General features: G+C 37.7%; 2 protein-coding genes and 1 long non-coding RNA gene across 4 annotated transcripts in view; 2 read left to right on the top strand and 1 right to left on the bottom strand.

Moving 5' to 3' along the window:
• The window catches only part of GTF2F2 (general transcription factor IIF subunit 2), a 158,571-nt gene that overhangs the window by 76,866 nt on the left and 63,307 nt on the right, over positions 1-18,398 (bottom strand). The gene's annotated exons all lie outside the window — the stretch shown is intronic.
• On the top strand, positions 1,575-11,457 carry LOC123597719. The gene is made up of 3 exons (XR_006712226.1): positions 1,575-1,993; positions 2,089-2,136; positions 11,405-11,457. It is a non-coding gene; the product is annotated as an uncharacterized LOC123597719 (long non-coding RNA).
• On the top strand, positions 11,590-13,033 carry KCTD4 (potassium channel tetramerization domain containing 4). The gene has a single exon (XM_045476912.1). The coding sequence runs from the start codon at positions 11,590-11,592 to the stop codon at positions 12,367-12,369; it is 780 nt and encodes a 259-aa protein (XP_045332868.1). The 3' UTR covers positions 12,370-13,033.

The following is an 18,398-nucleotide window of genomic DNA, read 5'->3' on the forward strand; positions in this document are numbered from 1 at the left end:
TACCTTTGAATTTACCTGACAGACTACCGGTCCTTCCCTATGGGCTATGGGACTCTACTGCACAATGCAGAATTTTTTTAACAGTTATAAGACAGATACACACAGAATACAGAGACTAAAACACACAAAGAGATTATGCCTAGCTGAGGTTCAAGAAAAGGTTTGATAGAGAAAACGATGTTTATGTTGGATTTTTTTTTTTTATGTTTGTTTATTTTTTAGAGAGAAAGAGACAGAGCCCAAGCAGGGAAAGGGCAGAGAGAGAGAGAGGGAGACACAGAATCCGAAACAGATGACAGGCCTCAAGCTGTCAGCACAGAGCCCGACGTGGGGGCTCGAACTCATGAACTGTGAGATCATGACCTGAGCTCAAGTCGGACACTTAACCGACTGAGCCACCCAGGCACCCTGTTTATGTCGGATCTTGAAAAACAGGTGGAATTTAGACAGGAGGTAAGGCAGAAAGACACTGAAGGTGGTAGGAACAGAGTGAATAATGGCTTTCATCTCCTTCCTCTTTCTCTTTCTCCCTGTGTTTTTCTCTCTCTCTGAATTTCAAACCAAGGGACCCACACCAGAATTGGATACTGGGTAATATTCCAGAATCCTTCCTATATTTTCTCCTCATCACCTATCCCCCGTCCTTTTTTGCAAAATCCATTTACTTCCTGGTTTCTGTTACTTGTGACCAAAAGAATCTTAAAGAATATGAACACACAACTTTGATAATAGTTTTATTTATCTATATCCTACCACCTAGTTTCAGAAAAAAATTGAGAAAGAGGCGCCTGGAAGGCTCAGTCGGTTAAGTGTCCGACTTCAGTTCAGGTCATGATCTTGAGGTTCACGAGTTCAAGCCCCGCGTCGGGCTCGGTGCTGACAGCTCAGAACTGGAGCCTGCTTTGGATCTGTGTCTCCATCTCTCCCTGCTCCTCCCCTGCTCGCACTCTGTCTCTCTCTCTCTCTCAAAAATAAGAATTAGAATAAATGAATAAATAAATAAGAAAAAATTAAGAAAAATTTAAAGGGTAAATATATAAAACATATGCCATAAAGAAGAACTGAAGAGTTCCAGTTCTGATTCTGTCAGTAAATAGTGATGTTACTTTGACAAGACTAGTTCATATCTCTGGGCCTCAGCATGTACATAATGAAGTGACGAGGATCTCTGAGATCTAGTTCCAATTCTCTTTCACTTAATAAACAAACAAAAAAAAACAACAACTGGCCTTCACTTCCAACTGGGGATGTTTTATTATTCCATTAGTGTTTCTTTTGTGTGGGCTGATTCTTTCTTTTTCTCTTTCTTTCTTTCTTTCTTTCTTTTTTTTCTTTCTTTCCTTCCTTCCTTCCTTCCTTCCTTCCTTCCTTCCTTCCTTCCTTCCTTCCTTCCTTTTTCTTTTTAGAGAGAGAGTGAAAGAGAGAGCTCGAGCACGGGAAGGGTCAGAGAGAGAGGGAGACACAATCTGAAGCAAGCCCCAGGCTAGGGGCTGTCAGCACAGAGCCTGACTCAGGGTTCGAACCCACAAAACAAATCGTGACATCATGACCTGAGCCAAAGTCAGACGCATAACCGAGTGAGCCACCCAGGCGCCCCTGCGCTGATAACTTTCTAATAAGACCTAGATATAATCAAATTTTCTTTGAGGAGAAATGAGAAACTGTTTCTTGAAACAACACCAAAATGTTGAGAAATTTCAGCTCTAACCAAGACCTTCTGGCTCTTTATCTCAATTGAGATAGACTCTATGTTAAAGAACTCAAGAAAATCGACAGGCACTTTTTACAAGTTAAGGGCATACCTAGTTTAAACAAGTTACAGTAATAAGCAGGGAGGGTGCTTATTAGCATTGGCATGTAATTAATGATACCAGGTATATTAGGAAGATGCTAGGCATCAGGAAGTTATAGGCATTCATTTCCACAAGGCCACTCCAGATCCACTTCAGTGTGGAGGCTTTTAAGAGCACTTCCAATTCCAGTTAAAACACAGGTAAGTGAGCCAGAACCAAGATTTTGGACTGTTCCTATGACTTCTGAAGCTATTTTCCTGATTCTTATTTACATCACATCTGTGTCTATCATCAGAAGAGGACTGAAGAAAAAATATTTTCACAGAGCCGGTGAATTTAAAAGGTAAACCATTTTTAATATTCCTATTAATTTCCATTCTTCTCATTTAAAATCTTTTCATGGAAGTTTTTTGCCTGTGGTTCACAGGGTAAGGCAAATCAATATAAACTACAGTTAGGCAAACTTGCAATCTCTATATTATTAAGAAACTGATCCTTATTCTATTCAAATTTGGCAACGGATGTTCTGATCTCTAACCTTCAAAAATTTTAGGAATGAAAGATCATGTTCAGATTTCAGTAAACCTACAGAGTTAGCATTTGATTATTTACCTCAAAAGTAACAAAGGAGCAGTAATATAAATATTCCCCAAAGTTATCTATTTATGTAATATGTTTTCATATAATATTCAAATCACAAATACACCTAATGCACTGGAAATTCCCAATTTTAAACAAATACTGAAACAAGATTTGAGGACTAGACCAAAGATTTAGAAAACATCTCAACCTCCTGATGCATAGCACTGCTCTTCAACTGTTCACCTATGGACTGTAAAAAAGAAGGCTGTATATACATTCCTATAAAAGGGAAATTGAGGGGCACCTGGGTGGCTCAGTTGGTTAAGCATCTGCCTCTAGATTTTGGCTCAGGTCATGATCTCACAGTTCGTGAGTTTGAGCCCCATGTCAGCTTGGGATTTTCTCTCTCTCTCTCTCTCCCCCCGACTCTCTGCCCCTCTCCCACACTCTCTATCTCTCAAAATAAATAAACTTTAAAGAAAAAAAAAAAAGGACACTGTAATGATGATCAAAAAGCATCTGTGAATGACAAGAATGGTTGCCCAGGAGTACAAAGAAAAGTAGCTAGCTAAAGTACAAAATCAAAGATGGAGGCCTAAAGGCACAAAGGAATCTGGATTGTTCTATCAGTCGAGAGCCATAACAGACTTTAGATCAAAGAAGTAACTTAGTGAATGAGCTTTTTAAAAACAAATATTTGTATGTTTTAATGTTTACAAATGAAGTCCACAAGTTATTATTCCTCCTATACTTCAGACTACAGTCTCTTTTATGCTTGTTACATCATATATGTAATTAGCCAATATAAAAGCCTCTTGAATACAGATGTGGGCATGATGTTTTGACTTGTAAACAGACATAATTTCTAACCTCAAAGCTGCTTTCAAGAATAAGAGGCTGGATAAAACCCAGAAATAAAACACAGCTTTATAAAAAACATAAAATAATGCTATGTTTAACAATAAATGAAGTAAGGCAGGAAAATCCTAATAATATAATCGTTTGTTTTAGTTAGACCTTCATCAAAGGGTGCAATCCAGCTTTGGCTGCTGCACTTGAAATTAGAAATGACTTAAAAACAATAGGAAAAGCGGGGCACCTGGGTCAGCGTCCGACTTTGGCTCAGGTCATGATCTCGTGGTTTGTGAGTTCAAGCCCTGCATCGGGCTCCGGGCTGACAGCTTGGAGCCTGGAGCCTGCTTCAGATTCTGTGTCTCCCTCTCTCTCGGCCCCTCCCCTGCTGGCACTCTGTCTCTCTCTCTCTCTCAAAAATAAACACTAATAAATAAACATTAAAAAAAAACAATAGCAAAGGTAATTAAATGAATTAAAACAAAAAACAAATCCTTCCAGGAAAGATTAAGTCTCCTAGAGAACAGACTTTCACTACAATATTATAGTATTATTAAATAGTGCCAAACACTGTGCTTGATATGATGAGTGATACCAAGGAAGAAAAATACAGACCACTGCACATAGAAAAGACTGCAACAGGGGGGCGCCTGGGTGGCGCAGTCGGTTAAGCGTCCTACTTCAGCCAGGTCACGATCTCGCGGTCCGTGAGTTCGAGCCCCGCGTCAGGCTCTGGGCTGATGGCTCAGAGCCTGGAGCCTGTTTCCGATTCTGTGTCTCCCTCTCTCTCTGCCCCTCCCCCGTTCATGCTCTGTCTCTCTCTGTCCCAAAAATAAATAAACGTTGAAAAAAAAAAATTAAAAAAAAAAATAAAGAAAAGACTGCAACAGGGTTGAGGGATACACTATTAATGAAATACTTAGAGACAATCCAACGGCACCTATTTTCAAATCAAGTCAATAGGATTCAAGTATTTCATTAACTTCATCTTCAGTACCTCCTGTTCTCTTCACCATGTTTAATTGGTAACAGCGGTGGATGCCATACACTAGTTCTTTATGATTTCAAGATAATTTAACAAAGTTATCTCCACAACTACGGGGTAGAAGTTATGTCCGCATCATTAAGAACTCCTCTGAGATAAGTTCCCTTTCCTGAACTCACGAATTACCTTCATATGGTGGTTTTTCAATTCTGCTTGATCATTAGAATAATCACCTGGGGAGCTTTTTAAAAACTACTGGGCCCAGGGGCGCCTGGGTGGCTCAGTCAATTAAGCGTCCGACTTTGGCTCAGGTCATGATCTTGCAGTCTGTGAGTTCAAGCCCCGCGTTGGACTCTGTGCTGACAGCTCAGAGCCTGGAGCCTGCTTGGGTTTCTGTATCTCTCTCTCTCTCTGCCCCTCCCCACTCATGCTCTGTCTCTCCCTCTCTGTCAAAAATAAACAAAAAAAAATTTTTTTTAATTCAAAAACAACAAAAACAACAAAAACTACTGGGCCCAAAGCCAGAGATTCTACTCTAAGTGGCTTATGGGGGCAAGAGATGGTGGTATCTTTATAACTTCAATAGATCATTCTAATATGCAGTAGCCAGAGCTTAAAACTGCTGCATAATATGGCTCCTCACCCCAGGCTCCCTTTCTTCCTCTCCCTGTATCTCTGTTAATTTTATTTTCTGGTGGTATGAAGGTAGCAGCTCACAGAACTGCTCAAATATTTCATCAAATCTGAGACAGCATCAACTATAACATAACATCATCTTATAAGCCATTAAGACAAAACACTACCATGATTTTAAGACATACCCTGATTTCAGAACTGTTTAATGTGAAAAATGTGCAACATGAAAGAGTCCTCCGTCCCTAATTTACAATCAATATACTAAGAAACAGCATTTGCTCCTATGAACCGTCATATATCCTGTCCTGCTGTTCAGGCTCCCTTCTCTTTCCTCCACACCATGTCACCACTAACGAAGGACACAAGAGGATCTAAAGAAAAGAGGATGACAGAAGGACCAGTGGTGGGGGACAGTACTTAAGAGCAAAGATTTTTTTCATCACTGATTTCATAATAATATTACCTTTACAAGTTTTCAAAGTCATGTCCCTCATTTTGAGATTGTACATAATGGTTATTAACATTTTAAAAATATCTTCTTCCCAAAGAGAAGGCAAAATTCCATTTTGCCAAATAGCACTATAAAAATGAGTTCTATATAATAATATAATTTCAATGTTCATTTGATGGCTCATGAAAGTGCTTTGCTCATCTGGTTACAATAGAATTTTCCAGTGAATAATAATGCATAGGCTACAATTCAAAAAAGAGAAAATTCATTTTAAAAAACATAAATGACTTCTCACAGAATTATAAAACACTGCTTTCCCTGAAGCACTCATCTCCCAAAGTATATTTAAAATATGAATTAATATGATTTGTAAATTGTTTTCACAGTCAACTGTATAATTAATGAAAAGCAAAGAATGAGGAATGGAATTCTGCTTGAAGTTCTCATTTAATCTGTCATTTTTATTTGTGCTCCTTTTAATACACAGTGCTTTATTCTTTTCTACACTCCTCAAATAAGCCTTAAGATTGCCAATATAGCAAAGATTCCTGGGCTTCTCTGAAGACTCAGTTCAACACTGCAAAACATTATCAAACACATTCACCTGACTGGAAGTACCCATCCACATCACCTTCCTGCCAGAGGATATATCCAGTGAGACCTAGGATTCAAGCATTCTACATAGTTGGTTAGATACTGTGGCCAATCAGCAGCATAAGGTAGCTGGGGCAGTATTTGTGTTAGTACAATCCCAGTACCAGACAACATTTAATGCAGATGAATTTTATACATCAAAACTAAAGGTTTGACATTCAAACATAATTAGATTAACATGGGAAAATACTTGATTCTTATATTAATACGTTACATTGTGTAATTTATTTTTATTTTTTTTGAGAGAGCAAGCATACACCCAAGACAGCTGGGGAGGGGCAGAGAAAGAGGGAAAGAATCCCAAGCAGGTTCCACGCTTAGGATGGAGCCCCAATCAGGGCTCAATATCACCACCCTGAGATCACGACCTAAGCTGAAATCAAGAGTCAGATGCTTAACTGACTGAGCCACACAGCACCCCTATTTTTATTTTTTAACACAGAGGCTAGAGTAAATTAGTCATAGCTGAATATCAAAACGAATGTTTCTCACATTAAATGCTATTAACAGGAGGCTACAAAGAAGAGACAAACCACACATTAAAAAAGAGAAACTTGGGGCACCTGGGTGGCTCAGTCAGTTAAACATCCTATTGATTTCGGCCCAGGTCATAATCTCACAGTTTGTGAATTCGAGCCCCACATTGTGCTCCATGCTGACAGTGCAGAGCCTGCTTGGGATTCTCTTACTCCCTTTCTCTCTGCCCCAACCCTGTTCACATGCACGCTCTCTCCCTCTTTCTCTCTCTCAAAAATAAATAATTAAACTTAAAAAAGAGAGAGAGAAAACTTAGCTTGCAAAAGACACGGTTCAAAGCAGAGACATCAGAGGACATAAAAGTAAGATGGCCAAGGGTTAGCCAGACTTGAGAAAATGAACAGATAAAGCTATCATTATGGAGTCAGGTAGGTGGGCATCAAATTCAAGTGAGGAAAACAGATCAAGAAGCTTGAAAAAATGTGGCAAGTCCGGAGCTAAGACCGAGTGCCAGATTCAAGTAAAAATCGACAGTTGCTTTTACCTTCTTTCTAAGGTAATGGGAACTCATCTTTGTTTTATTTTGTTTTGTTTTGTTTTTGTAAAGACAGGCAGAGGGGCGCCTGGGTGGCGCAGTCGGTTAAGCGTCCGACTTCAGCCAGGTCACGATCTCGCGGTCCGTGAGTTCGAGCCCCACGTCGGGCTCTGGGCTGATGGCTCAGAGCCTGGAGCCTGTTTCCGATTCTGTGTCTCCCTCTCTCTCTGCCCCTCCCCCGTTCATACTCTGTCTCTCTCTGTCCCAAAAATAAAAAAATAAACGTTGAAAAAAAAAAAAAGGTATCCTTTAAAAAAAGACAGGCAGAAAACATGGAGGTAAAAACAACCAAAAAGATCTGGTATAGGTGGAGACAGAAGCAGTGTTCTTTCTTATTTTAACGGCAGCTCCTAAAACCAACCTTTTTCCTTGAAAAGGAGTGTTTGAATTTCAGAGTGATATGGTCAGTTTGGGGGAATTATCAAATCTTGTATCTTCCAACCAAAAGAGATACCTTCTTGGTGAGGTTCTACTTCCTTCCATGGCACATAAATAGAGCAAGCATATATTATGATGACATCCCGTGTCAATCATGGCGACGACAATGACCTCATTTTCCCTCAGGAACTAGTAGATAAGATGGGAACTCCTTCCACTGGCCTGGAAGTTCTGCCTAATGCAGATACTGGAAGATTAGCATCATCATATTAGTGGAAGGTTTTGCTAGAATTTGATTAGGCACTGGGCCTAACTAATGGATATACCTATACCAAGAACCTAACATGGCACTGTCTAAATCCTAAAAGTTGGGGCGCCTGGGTCGCTCAGTCGGTTAAGCAGCTGACTTCGGCTCAGGTCATGATCTCGCGGTTCGTGAGTTCGAGCCCTGCATCAGGCTCTGCGTTGACAGCTCAGAGCCTGGAGCCTGTTTCAGATTCTGTGTCTCCCTCTCTCTGACCCTCCCCCATTCGTGCTCTGTCTCTCTCTGTCTCAAAAATAGACGTTAAAAAAAAAAAAAATTAAATCCTAGAAGTTGGCTAAAGGGCTCTTTTATATGTGTGAGTACAGATGTCTAAGACAGAGGTGATCTAACTCTAATAAAGGTCTAGGGTAATGAGTAGAAAACAGGGCCCCTACCTTTAAAAAATCATTCTGTCTGCAAAGGAGATGAAATCCTCAAATCTAGTGATCAAGTGGATCTAAGTAAGCTAATCTTTGACATGTGGGTTAAGCTTTTTGCTGAAATTGTTGAACTGCAGTTTATATCTGCAGTGAGGTGGAGAAATAGAATCACACCATACTTTTCTTGGCATACGAAGCACCACTTTTATAGTTTTAGGGTTGTGTGGACCTGACTGACACTATCCAGGACAAGCTTTCCCCACCCTCCACCCACCCAAGCAGGCAAATACAAACTTAAAATAGAACAGAAAGAAGAAAACAACCTGGCTGTCTCGTAAGGGGCAGGTGTGCCACAACAGGCAGCAATGATCTACAACCCCCTGCAACGTCTGTAAAATGCAATCATGTTACTTTAAAGGGGATACTGTGGTGTAATGGGGATAACGTGAGGCCTACCAGGAGCCATTTTTCTTTTTCAAGACTGCAAGTTGGGGGCAGCAGGACACAAAAGAAAAGTGCTATGGATTCATATCAACTTCTAGTCAGGCACTAAGACAAAGCTTCCATCACACTATTGTTGCCAGGCCACGGGTGGCAAGCAAATCATGCATGGCAGGTGTGCAGAAGCCAAGAACGCTGGTGTGAAGTCAAGAGTGAAAAAAAAGCGATCGAGGGTCAGAGGCACATATTGGGGTGGGTTCTGAGTCTGTCAAGGCAAGCCAGCAGAAACAAAGAACACAAATAGTCTTAAAACCCAGGCAGCAGAAACAGAAGTGAGTTGGCAAGTGTAACGGGGCCCTGGTGCGCTGGCTGAAGAGGCAGCCCCGCCTCACCTTTCCATCCTGAAGAAGCCCACCTTCTAGCAGCACGAGCGTCATTTCCCCATGAAGGCATCTACAAATGGGCCAAACAGGCTGTAGGGAAGAAGGCCTAGGATTACGTGATCATCTCCTACGTCATTCCATTTAATCATACAAAACCCAGGTTCCGTCACTACACTACAGTTCTGTTCTGCTGCTTCTGATGTCCCATAAAGTTCATTTAAAGAGGACCAGACCCAGCAACGAAATTATCACGTCTTTGCGGATTCTGCTTATTACATGGTGCTACTAGCATACAGTGACTATAAACATATGAATCCCATGAATACATTTCCAAAGTTGTGCTAAAAAAATCTATTAAATATTTTTTAATTTTTTTAATATTTATTTGAGAGAGAGCGAGCGAGCGAGAGCCAGCGAGCAAGCACAAGTGGGGAGGGACAGACAGAAAGGGAGACACAGAAGCTGAAGCAGGCTCCAGGTTCTAAGCTCTCAGCACAGAGCCCAATGAGGGGCTCAAGCCCACGAACCGAAAGATCATGACCAGATGCTTAACTGACTCAGCCACCCAGGCACCTCTATATTTCTTAAAAAGTCAGATCCATAGACAAGACTTGATTCTAAAACAACAAAATCAACACAGACATGAAATTGTTAGAATGTAAGAGTAAACTCTTCTTAAATGATACAGGACTAAGAGGAAGCTTTAGTTCAAGTGTTGGCTTATTAACAAGCTGTAAAGTTCTAGGTAAAACACTGTTAAAAGCTCCCTAGGGGCGCGTGGGTGGCTCAGTCGGTTAAGCGTCCAACTTTGGCTCAGGTCATGATCTCGTGGTTCGTGGGTTCGAGCCCTGCATCGGGCACTGTGCTGACAGCTCACAGCCTACAGCCTCTTTAAAGTGTCTCCCTCTCTATCTGCCCCTCCCCCACTCATTCTCGCTTTCTCTCTCTCTCTCAAAAATAAACAAACATTTAAAAAAATTCCCCAGAATGTAATTTTATTTTTGGTAAAATGAGGAGGTTGAATTTTATGGTCACTAAGCAAAAACTCAGCTCTAAAAATGTTATGCATTAGATTTCTAGTTTAATTTCAATGGACTTTTGATAATCTAAGTATTAATACATGTTATCTGCTGTAATTAAAGATATAATTTTTTATATCTGAAGAAAATCTAACATTGCTTAGAGAAAATACAAGGTAAGCATTTTTAGAAGACTCTGCTCCAATGTTTCCACCAACATACAGTTAAATAATTAAAAAATGCCTTTAATGTAATAGAAATATAAATCAATTCATTATTAAATCTAAATCTAATTTAACTCTGAGAATAATGTGCTCCTCAGAACAATTTAGCAGATAGACCAGTCAAGTAATAGTGTACTGGGGACAATGTTGACATTTATTACCCCTGGGCCTTTAAACTCTAGAAATGAAAGCTCAGATCTCTAAAATGCCTTGGAAGGCAAGTTAGAGGGGAAGAAGAAAAAAGGGGTGGGGGTGGAGGGGACACCAGACTCAACACTGTTCCAGTTCCCAAGTTACCAAAAAATAAAATAAAAAGTTGTCTTTGGCCCTTTTGCCTTTTGTGTACACTGGGGGGGGGGGGGGGGGGGGGGAGACCATAAAAAAAACAGTGAAATTTACCATGGCACTATTTTGTAGCAGGTATTCTGAATCTTTTATCTTCCAAAACACGTGCACGTGGGTATGTGAACATGCGCGCGCGCGCGCGCGCGCGCACACACACACACACACACACACACACACACACAGTTATAGTATTTTCTACAGCAGCCCAAGTCTTTGTTCCACATGGAGCGGGTTTGGGATAAAACAAGCTTATGAATTTTTCATAGGATATCTCAACCAAAAAGACATGTAAACGACTACTGGAAGCCTGTACGTTTGACGCTTTACCTTAGGGTAAAACAAACAAATAAACACAAATAAAATAAAATAATAGAACCTTTCGTTAAGCATTAAGAAAATTTCTTCTCTTGTGCTAAAGATCTCTACATCACAATCATGTGCAAATCAAACTAAATTCAAGTGCCATATCATAAACAACAGGTTTAAATGTTCTCATTTGGGTCTTTAAAAATGACTTCACCACTGTGAAACGTGTGTTTTACAGGAGAAAAGATTCTATACACCTCCTTCCCTTCTCTTTTGGTTTCCTGTTTATGATTTGCTTTAAAAAATGACACAGATTCAATATGCATTATTTTTCAAAAACTAAAAATATTATTCAATATTAAGCTTGCCTGTGTGAGCAATAACTTAAAAGACATTTAGAAACGGAAACATACTCAACTTAGCTGGAGAATTAAATATTTGTAACTGCTTAACTGCTAAGAGGAAATTCCATTTACTGAGTAACTTGAGGAACTTTTATTACTTCAAAGAACGCACATGAAAATCTTAAACAACAAATTCCTTCCCTGATACAGTTAAATGCAAATTATCTTTTTTTTTTCCCTGTCTTCTTACTCCAGAAATCTTCCACACGCATAGCTGATGCGCCACCTACTGCAAAACCGAGCTGACAGAGCAGGCGGCGCTGCCAGCATTTCCATTCCATCACCAGGCTGGGGCTGAATAAAGGCGTGCTTGTGTGGTAGTGTTTCTTTTTTAAAAATCTCAGAGCCAAGAAGAACAGGCTGAAATAGCATTTTCAAAAATGGAGCGTAAAATAAACAGAAGAGAAAAAGAAAAGGAGTATGAAGGGAAACACAACAGCTTGGAAGATGCTGACCAAGGAAAGAACTGCAAATCCACACTGATGACCCTCAACGTTGGTGGATATTTATACATTACTCAAAAACAAACACTGACCAAGTACCCAGACACTTTCCTTGAAGGTATAGTAAATGGAAAAATCCTCTGCCCGTTTGATGCTGATGGGCATTATTTCATAGACAGGGATGGACTCCTCTTCAGGCATGTCCTGAACTTCCTACGAAATGGAGAACTTCTACTGCCCGAAGGCTTTCGAGAAAATCAACTTCTTGCACAAGAAGCAGAATTCTTTCAGCTCAAGGGACTGGCGGAGGAAGTGAAAGCCAGGTGGGAAAAAGAACAGCTAACACCCAGAGAGACTACTTTCTTGGAAATAACAGATAACCATGATCGCTCCCAAGGACTGAGAATTTTCTGTAATGCTCCTGATTTCATATCAAAAATAAAATCTCGCATTGTTCTGGTGTCCAAAAGCAGGCTGGATGGATTTCCAGAGGAGTTTTCAATATCATCAAACATCATTCAATTTAAATACTTCATAAAATCTGAAAATGGCACTCGACTTGTACTAAAGGAAGACAACACCTTTGTCTGTACCCTGGAAACTCTTAAGTTTGAAGCTATAATGATGGCTTTAAAGTGTGGCTTTAGACTGCTGACCAGCCTGGATTGTTCCAAAGGGTCAATTGTTCACAGCGATGCACTTCATTTTATCAAGTAATTACCTGTGTCACGAACAAAGGCAACAAGCATGCAGCCAGCAAGCTTCGGAAAACCACGGCATCAAAGGCATCCCAAATAACGTGTGCCCAGTCAGCTCTGTACTCAGAGCCCTGCTGCTAATCAATTACTGTGAGCTAACGGTATGTAAATTCTATCGCTAAAGATGTCCTTCTCAAGGGTGTTCCTGCTGATCAGACTCTTATACTCAAAATGAAAACAGTGATGTTCTATACATTATAAATAAAGACTGAATGCTTTTGCTATTTGTTTATTTCTCCGTAAACTGTCTTTCAATCAGAATGTCTTTGGTACTTGCACAATGAACAAGCATGTACATTATCTATCATTCATTTAAGTAAATGGTAATACAATATTTCAAGGGGCTGTAAGATTTAAAATCCTTTCTACCAATCTACAAAGAAACTGAACTGGTAAAATTAAACATTGAAAGTAAAAGAGATGTGCAGATGTACTAAAACAGAGCTACAGTGAAACCAAATGTAACTGTAAGAAGGTATTAAAGCTATTGACTTAATTTTAACGGCAGGCACTAAAAGCTTATTCATAGTTCCTGTATTTTATACTAGAATTATAGCTGAATTGACATATTGCTGAACATTCCTAGAAAACTGCTTGATGACAATAAAAAATAAATAAAAGCACTATTAGCTTCTTTGTTTGTATTAATAATTATAATAAAAAGTTACATGTGTCACTTTCAAAACAAAGTGTACCACTTGATGATTTCACACAATATTACCTATTGATGTAGTCAACTGGCAGGCTACAGTAACCCTGGCTGGTCTTCCAAGTGACAAAAATCAGCAAATTCATTTCTTTGCAGGCTGGGTTCCAACACAACCTGCATAACTTAGCCTCAACAGAATATGTGGTATCAAAATAATACAGGAGTTCATTTTCAGAACCACCCTGTCTATTCATTCTTCAAGCTCAAAAATATTAAATGAGCATCACTAGACATTATTCTTATGAAAGAACTTTATTCATTTCAGTACCTATTTTGATGCTAAATCTCAGATTCACTGAATTGTGTTAATTTCTTTAACCTCATGCTGAAGTTATTTTTTTAAATTAAGTTTCATATATGGCTGTCTCAATGAGATAATGCAGAACCTTAGCTCTAAGTGCTAAGTTAGAGTGCATTTTTCCTCCCAAAGAACAGCTAAATCATTAATATGCCTCTCATTTCCTTTGGCTTCTAAGAACAAATTAGATCTTAAATTTGCTCCTTTAAAATTTAACCATTATTAAACAAATTTAACCATTAAAACAGGTAACTAAATCTTAATTTTAATAAAATTCAACAAAAGTTTCTGAAAACCTTGACTGACGTTACGTTAATTAACATAAATGCCAAAAGTTTGCTTAAACATAAAAACTTGGAATTAGCAGCAAAGCTAATTCATTCTTAGAACTCTGGTTTCCAGTTATAAAATCAAAGATAATGCAAAAGTTGGCTGTACGTACTAAGGGAAATACTTTAAAATCTATCATACAAAAAAGTCCTTTAAAAAATGCACATAAAAAAAAACCCCTCAAAACTCCATATCAACCACACAATCTTCTTTTATATATAACAAGAAAAAAGATGTTTCTAATAAAACATCAAATTATCTCTTACATACTTTAACATGGCTTAATTAAGAGTTAAAGGAACTATGAAAACAGAAAAATACAGTAAAATCTATTTTAGCTGTTACTATAATTGAACTGTTTACATGCGTCTCCAGCTTATGAGTTGACTTTTCCTTGGCATTTGGACTTTGGTAATGAAAAAAATGATAGTGATTTAATGTCAAAGCAAGATTTTCTCTAACATGATTTCAGTACAGATAATGAATATAGCCTTGACATATCTTATTACAGGAGATATCACTGAACAAATCTCCTTAGAAGTATTATAAGTTTTTGCATGAATTCACAAAAAGAGAATTTAACTGTTACAACAAATCATTACTGATGGAAACCAGTACTTAAAGAAATCTATTAATCATTTTGATAAATGTCTCTAAAAAAATTGTATCTGGATGCATTTAACTCATCCTCAAACTTTTGATAAACCATAATATTGTAAAACAATTTAATAATCTGGAAGGATATTTGACCAGATTGATTATTCTTTTTTTTTTTTTTTTTTTAATTTTTTTTTTCAACGTTTATTTATTTTTGGGACAGAGAGAGACAGAGCATGAACGGGGGAGGGACAGAGAGAGAGGGAGACACAGAATCGGAAACAGGCTCCAGGCTCTGAGCCATCAGCCCAGAGCCCGACGCGGGGCTCGAACTCATGGACCGCGAGATCGTGAACTGGCTGAAGTCGGACGCTTAACCGACTGCGCCACCCAGGTGCCCCGACCAGATTGATTATTCTTGTGTAACTTTTTAGAAGTGTAGCTTTTTAAATTCAGCCAGTTGCACTTGGGTTTATACATCAAGTGCATAAATAATGTGTTGTAATATCATTTTCAATTTCACCATTTCTTAAAATATTTAGAAATGCCTCCCATTAAAAAAAACTCAAGAAATCATACAAAATGCCAATCATAAGTCAGGGTGATATCATATTTTTGTTTGCAGTCAATGAAGAATTTCTTCCTCAAATTTTTCTCAAAAAAATTCTTGTTTTTCTCACTGCTCCACAGAGTAAGTCACAAAGTGACGCTTTATCTTCTTTTTCAGAAGACAGGTAATAAAAAAAATAAGTTACTATACTTGCCGCAAGCCAAACATAGATAGTCCCATATTTGGAATTAACCCACACAATGCTTCTAGCACTGTCCTTAAAATATGAAAAATAAAAACACAGCTTATAGTGTACTATACTTCTAAAATGTATATGGCTGTGTGCAGAGCAAATGAAACACTTAATGAGACTTTTCAAATGATGAAAGATGACTACCAACTCAGACTGAAGGTAATGATACTAATGAAACTTGTTATTTTTTAAAGAAAATTAATTACAGTTCAATTCTATTTTAAAGATAATAAAAGATAACCCTTACTGTTTTATTACATGCCTGATACTGCACTATGAACATGCATTATCTTAATCCTCACAATGACGTTGAGGAAGGCACTATCATTCTTTCACAATCATATAGTTATTAAGAGGTAAAAGAGGATTCAAAACCTGAATCAAAGGCCGGATTCAAAACCAGCCAGGTACATTAACTTCAGAGCCCAGGAACTGTGTCTGCTTTTGCCGGCCACTTACATCTCTAACACTTAAAACCTGGCATAAAACAGGCATTCCTGAAGTATGGGCTCAACATAGAATACCAAAATACAGGTTTGCCTCACTTGATAAAAAATCTCACAATGCAGGTTCTTGTAAAATGAGTGAAAAACTGAACTAATGGGAAAGCAAATAAAATTTTTAATGTCATGTTGGGTCATTTAAAGAACTTGAGATGAATCATCTCACAACAATAAAGGATAGCCTAAATTTGTCTATTGACAAATCTGGATCTTCACATATCAGGTTTGTGGAAAAGGAGATTAACTTTTTATGACCTGTACAGTCCACAGAACTGACATATTATGAAGAAAAAATATAGCACACATGAGGTCTGAAGTCAGACTTGGATTCAAATTCAATTAACCTCCACTAACTTGCCTACATAATGTAAGCAAGATTCTTCACTTCTTTGAACTTCAATATCCTCAGAGCAAAATGGAGATGATTAGCTGATAGACCCTTTATAAGGCTTAAATTAAATTACATGTAAAGGGCCTCACCCACTATAGACTTTCAATAAGCACTGGTTATTATCTTATCCAGTGTAAAGATATCTTCATGACACAACCATGAATAACATGCACAAAAATGTACGTTTACAATTATTAGGCTTTCAACTTAGACATAAACAGAATGGAGAACTTTTAACAAATGCAATGCCTAATACTTTGATGAATGCTGTAAGATACAAGAATATACTTTAAATTGCTACAGGCAAACATAGTTTTCATTGGTATTAGTTTAAAAATACATACGAGTTTCTTGGGACTTTTATATTCTACCTTCATGTACAAAATCTACGAGAACCAAATAATCACTGCAGCTGTTTCATCAGCAGTATAAAACCAGTCAGCAGTAATATATGTGATAACACAATCCCAGAGATACCCTCATCTAATAAATTCTGGTTAAATGTCTTAAACTACAATGATGTCAGTCAAGGTTAAAATTAGAGCATCTGAATCATAATTATCCTTGCTAACAAAGGAGAAGTGTAGTATGGACTATCCCAAAGAGCATGCAACTTAGAAATTATTTGTATTTAGCTTTGAAATATATATGGCTACTTTTGTAGCAGACTGATCTTCCTAATCATATTTTGCTTAAGCTAGTATTAAAATTAATTTGCTTCAGTGGACAAGCACCAAGGGAGTGGTGACAAAGGGAGGTGTGCCAGGCAGAGGGAAATATCTAAGATGAAATTTTAAATTTACCTAAAATAATTTATGAAAAGGTGACTATGTTTCTACTTCTTGAACAAAATATACAATAGGGGGTGCCTGGTGGCTCAGTTAGTTTCAGCTCAGGTCATGATCTCATGGTTTCTGAGTTTGAGCCTTGCATAGGGCTCTGCACGGACAGCACAGAGCCTGCTTGGGATTCTCTCTCCCCCTCTCTCTCTGCCCCTCCCCTGCACTACCGTGTGTGTGTGTGTGTGTGTGTGTGTGTGTGTGTGTGTGTCTCAAAATAAACATTTAAAATAAATACAGACAACTATATAATAAATCACTCATCCATATATATTTAAAAAATGCACAAGAGTAAAAGTTTCTATCAAAAATCACTGAGATGCACCACATAAGCTACTATAAATGACCTCCATTTAATTAAAATTTTCCAACAATGCAAAAAAAATGTGCAATGTTAAGGATTTTGTATATAAAATGTGGAAACTCTAATTTTAATCACTAATTATTTTAGAAAAAATACTGAATTGGATATGAAAGAGTGAAATAATTGTAGGTCTTTAAAAAAACTGTTCCCTAGCATAAAATATAACAGTCAACCTAATAGCACAACGAGTTTTTCCAAACCCAAGATTCCAGAGTATTTAGGTACATTTAAAAGCAACATTTAGTAGTTTGGTTTCTTTTCTTTTCTTTTCTTTTTTTTTAAAGATCTCATTAACTGTGGAAAATTCCGTTTTGAAGACAGGCTCAACTTTTCAAAAAGTAATTCTGCTTACTATCTTCAAGGATGTTTAGACATATATTCTACATCATTAGTGTAAAATTGAACAAGTCTGATTTCTTCTTAATTCCACTCCACTGATTTTGTCTTGTTATAACAGATGTTTATTAACTAATTTTTAAGGTTCTTAAGAATTACTGAACGATATTAACTTTAATCTCAGTGGTTATTTAAATTTAATAACCTTCTGTGACTTAATGAGGTTTTACCAAAAAATGAGACTATTTAGCATTTACTTTAGATAGATCATTTGCTGAATTGTTATTCATTTTTAAAAAACATTAAAAATTAGTATGAATGCAGATACCCATGATCTCATATCTGTTTTGACTGTTGCATATTTTTTCTATCCATATATATTTTTAAAGAAACCCATGTAGAAAGAAAAAGGAGACTATTATATATAGCTACGTGCAGGAATAAATTATTAGTAAACGTTGGGTGATTACTGGAGAGAAACACAAAATAAAAGAATCTAAAAGTCATAGGTGATTAATCTATAAAACAACAAAATCAAATTATACAACCACAGGCACTTGCACTTATGATACATACACCTTTACTTGTTACAACGCAGCCCAAAAAGAACACATTGGGATTCAGTATGTAAATATACAGCTACCTTGAAAACTGGAAGCAGGCTTTATTAAAATGCCATTTTGATTGCCAGCTATATTTCCCTCCCCTCTTCTTTCTACCTTATCAAATTTAAATTATTTGGATATAAGGCAGATTATACTTACAAGAGGCAAGAAAACGGGGTACTGTGTCTCTTACTATTTTAGAACAAAAATTTT

The sequence above is a fragment of the Leopardus geoffroyi genome, chromosome A1, assembly GCF_018350155.1.
Source record: "Leopardus geoffroyi isolate Oge1 chromosome A1, O.geoffroyi_Oge1_pat1.0, whole genome shotgun sequence".
NCBI lineage: Eukaryota > Metazoa > Chordata > Mammalia > Carnivora > Felidae > Leopardus > Leopardus geoffroyi.

What these genes read in the sequence shown, in the direction of transcription:
- KCTD4 (XM_045476912.1), top strand. Translation starts at nt 11,590, where the DNA reads ATGGAGCGTAAAATAAACAGAAGAGAAAAAGAAAAGGAGTATGAAGGG.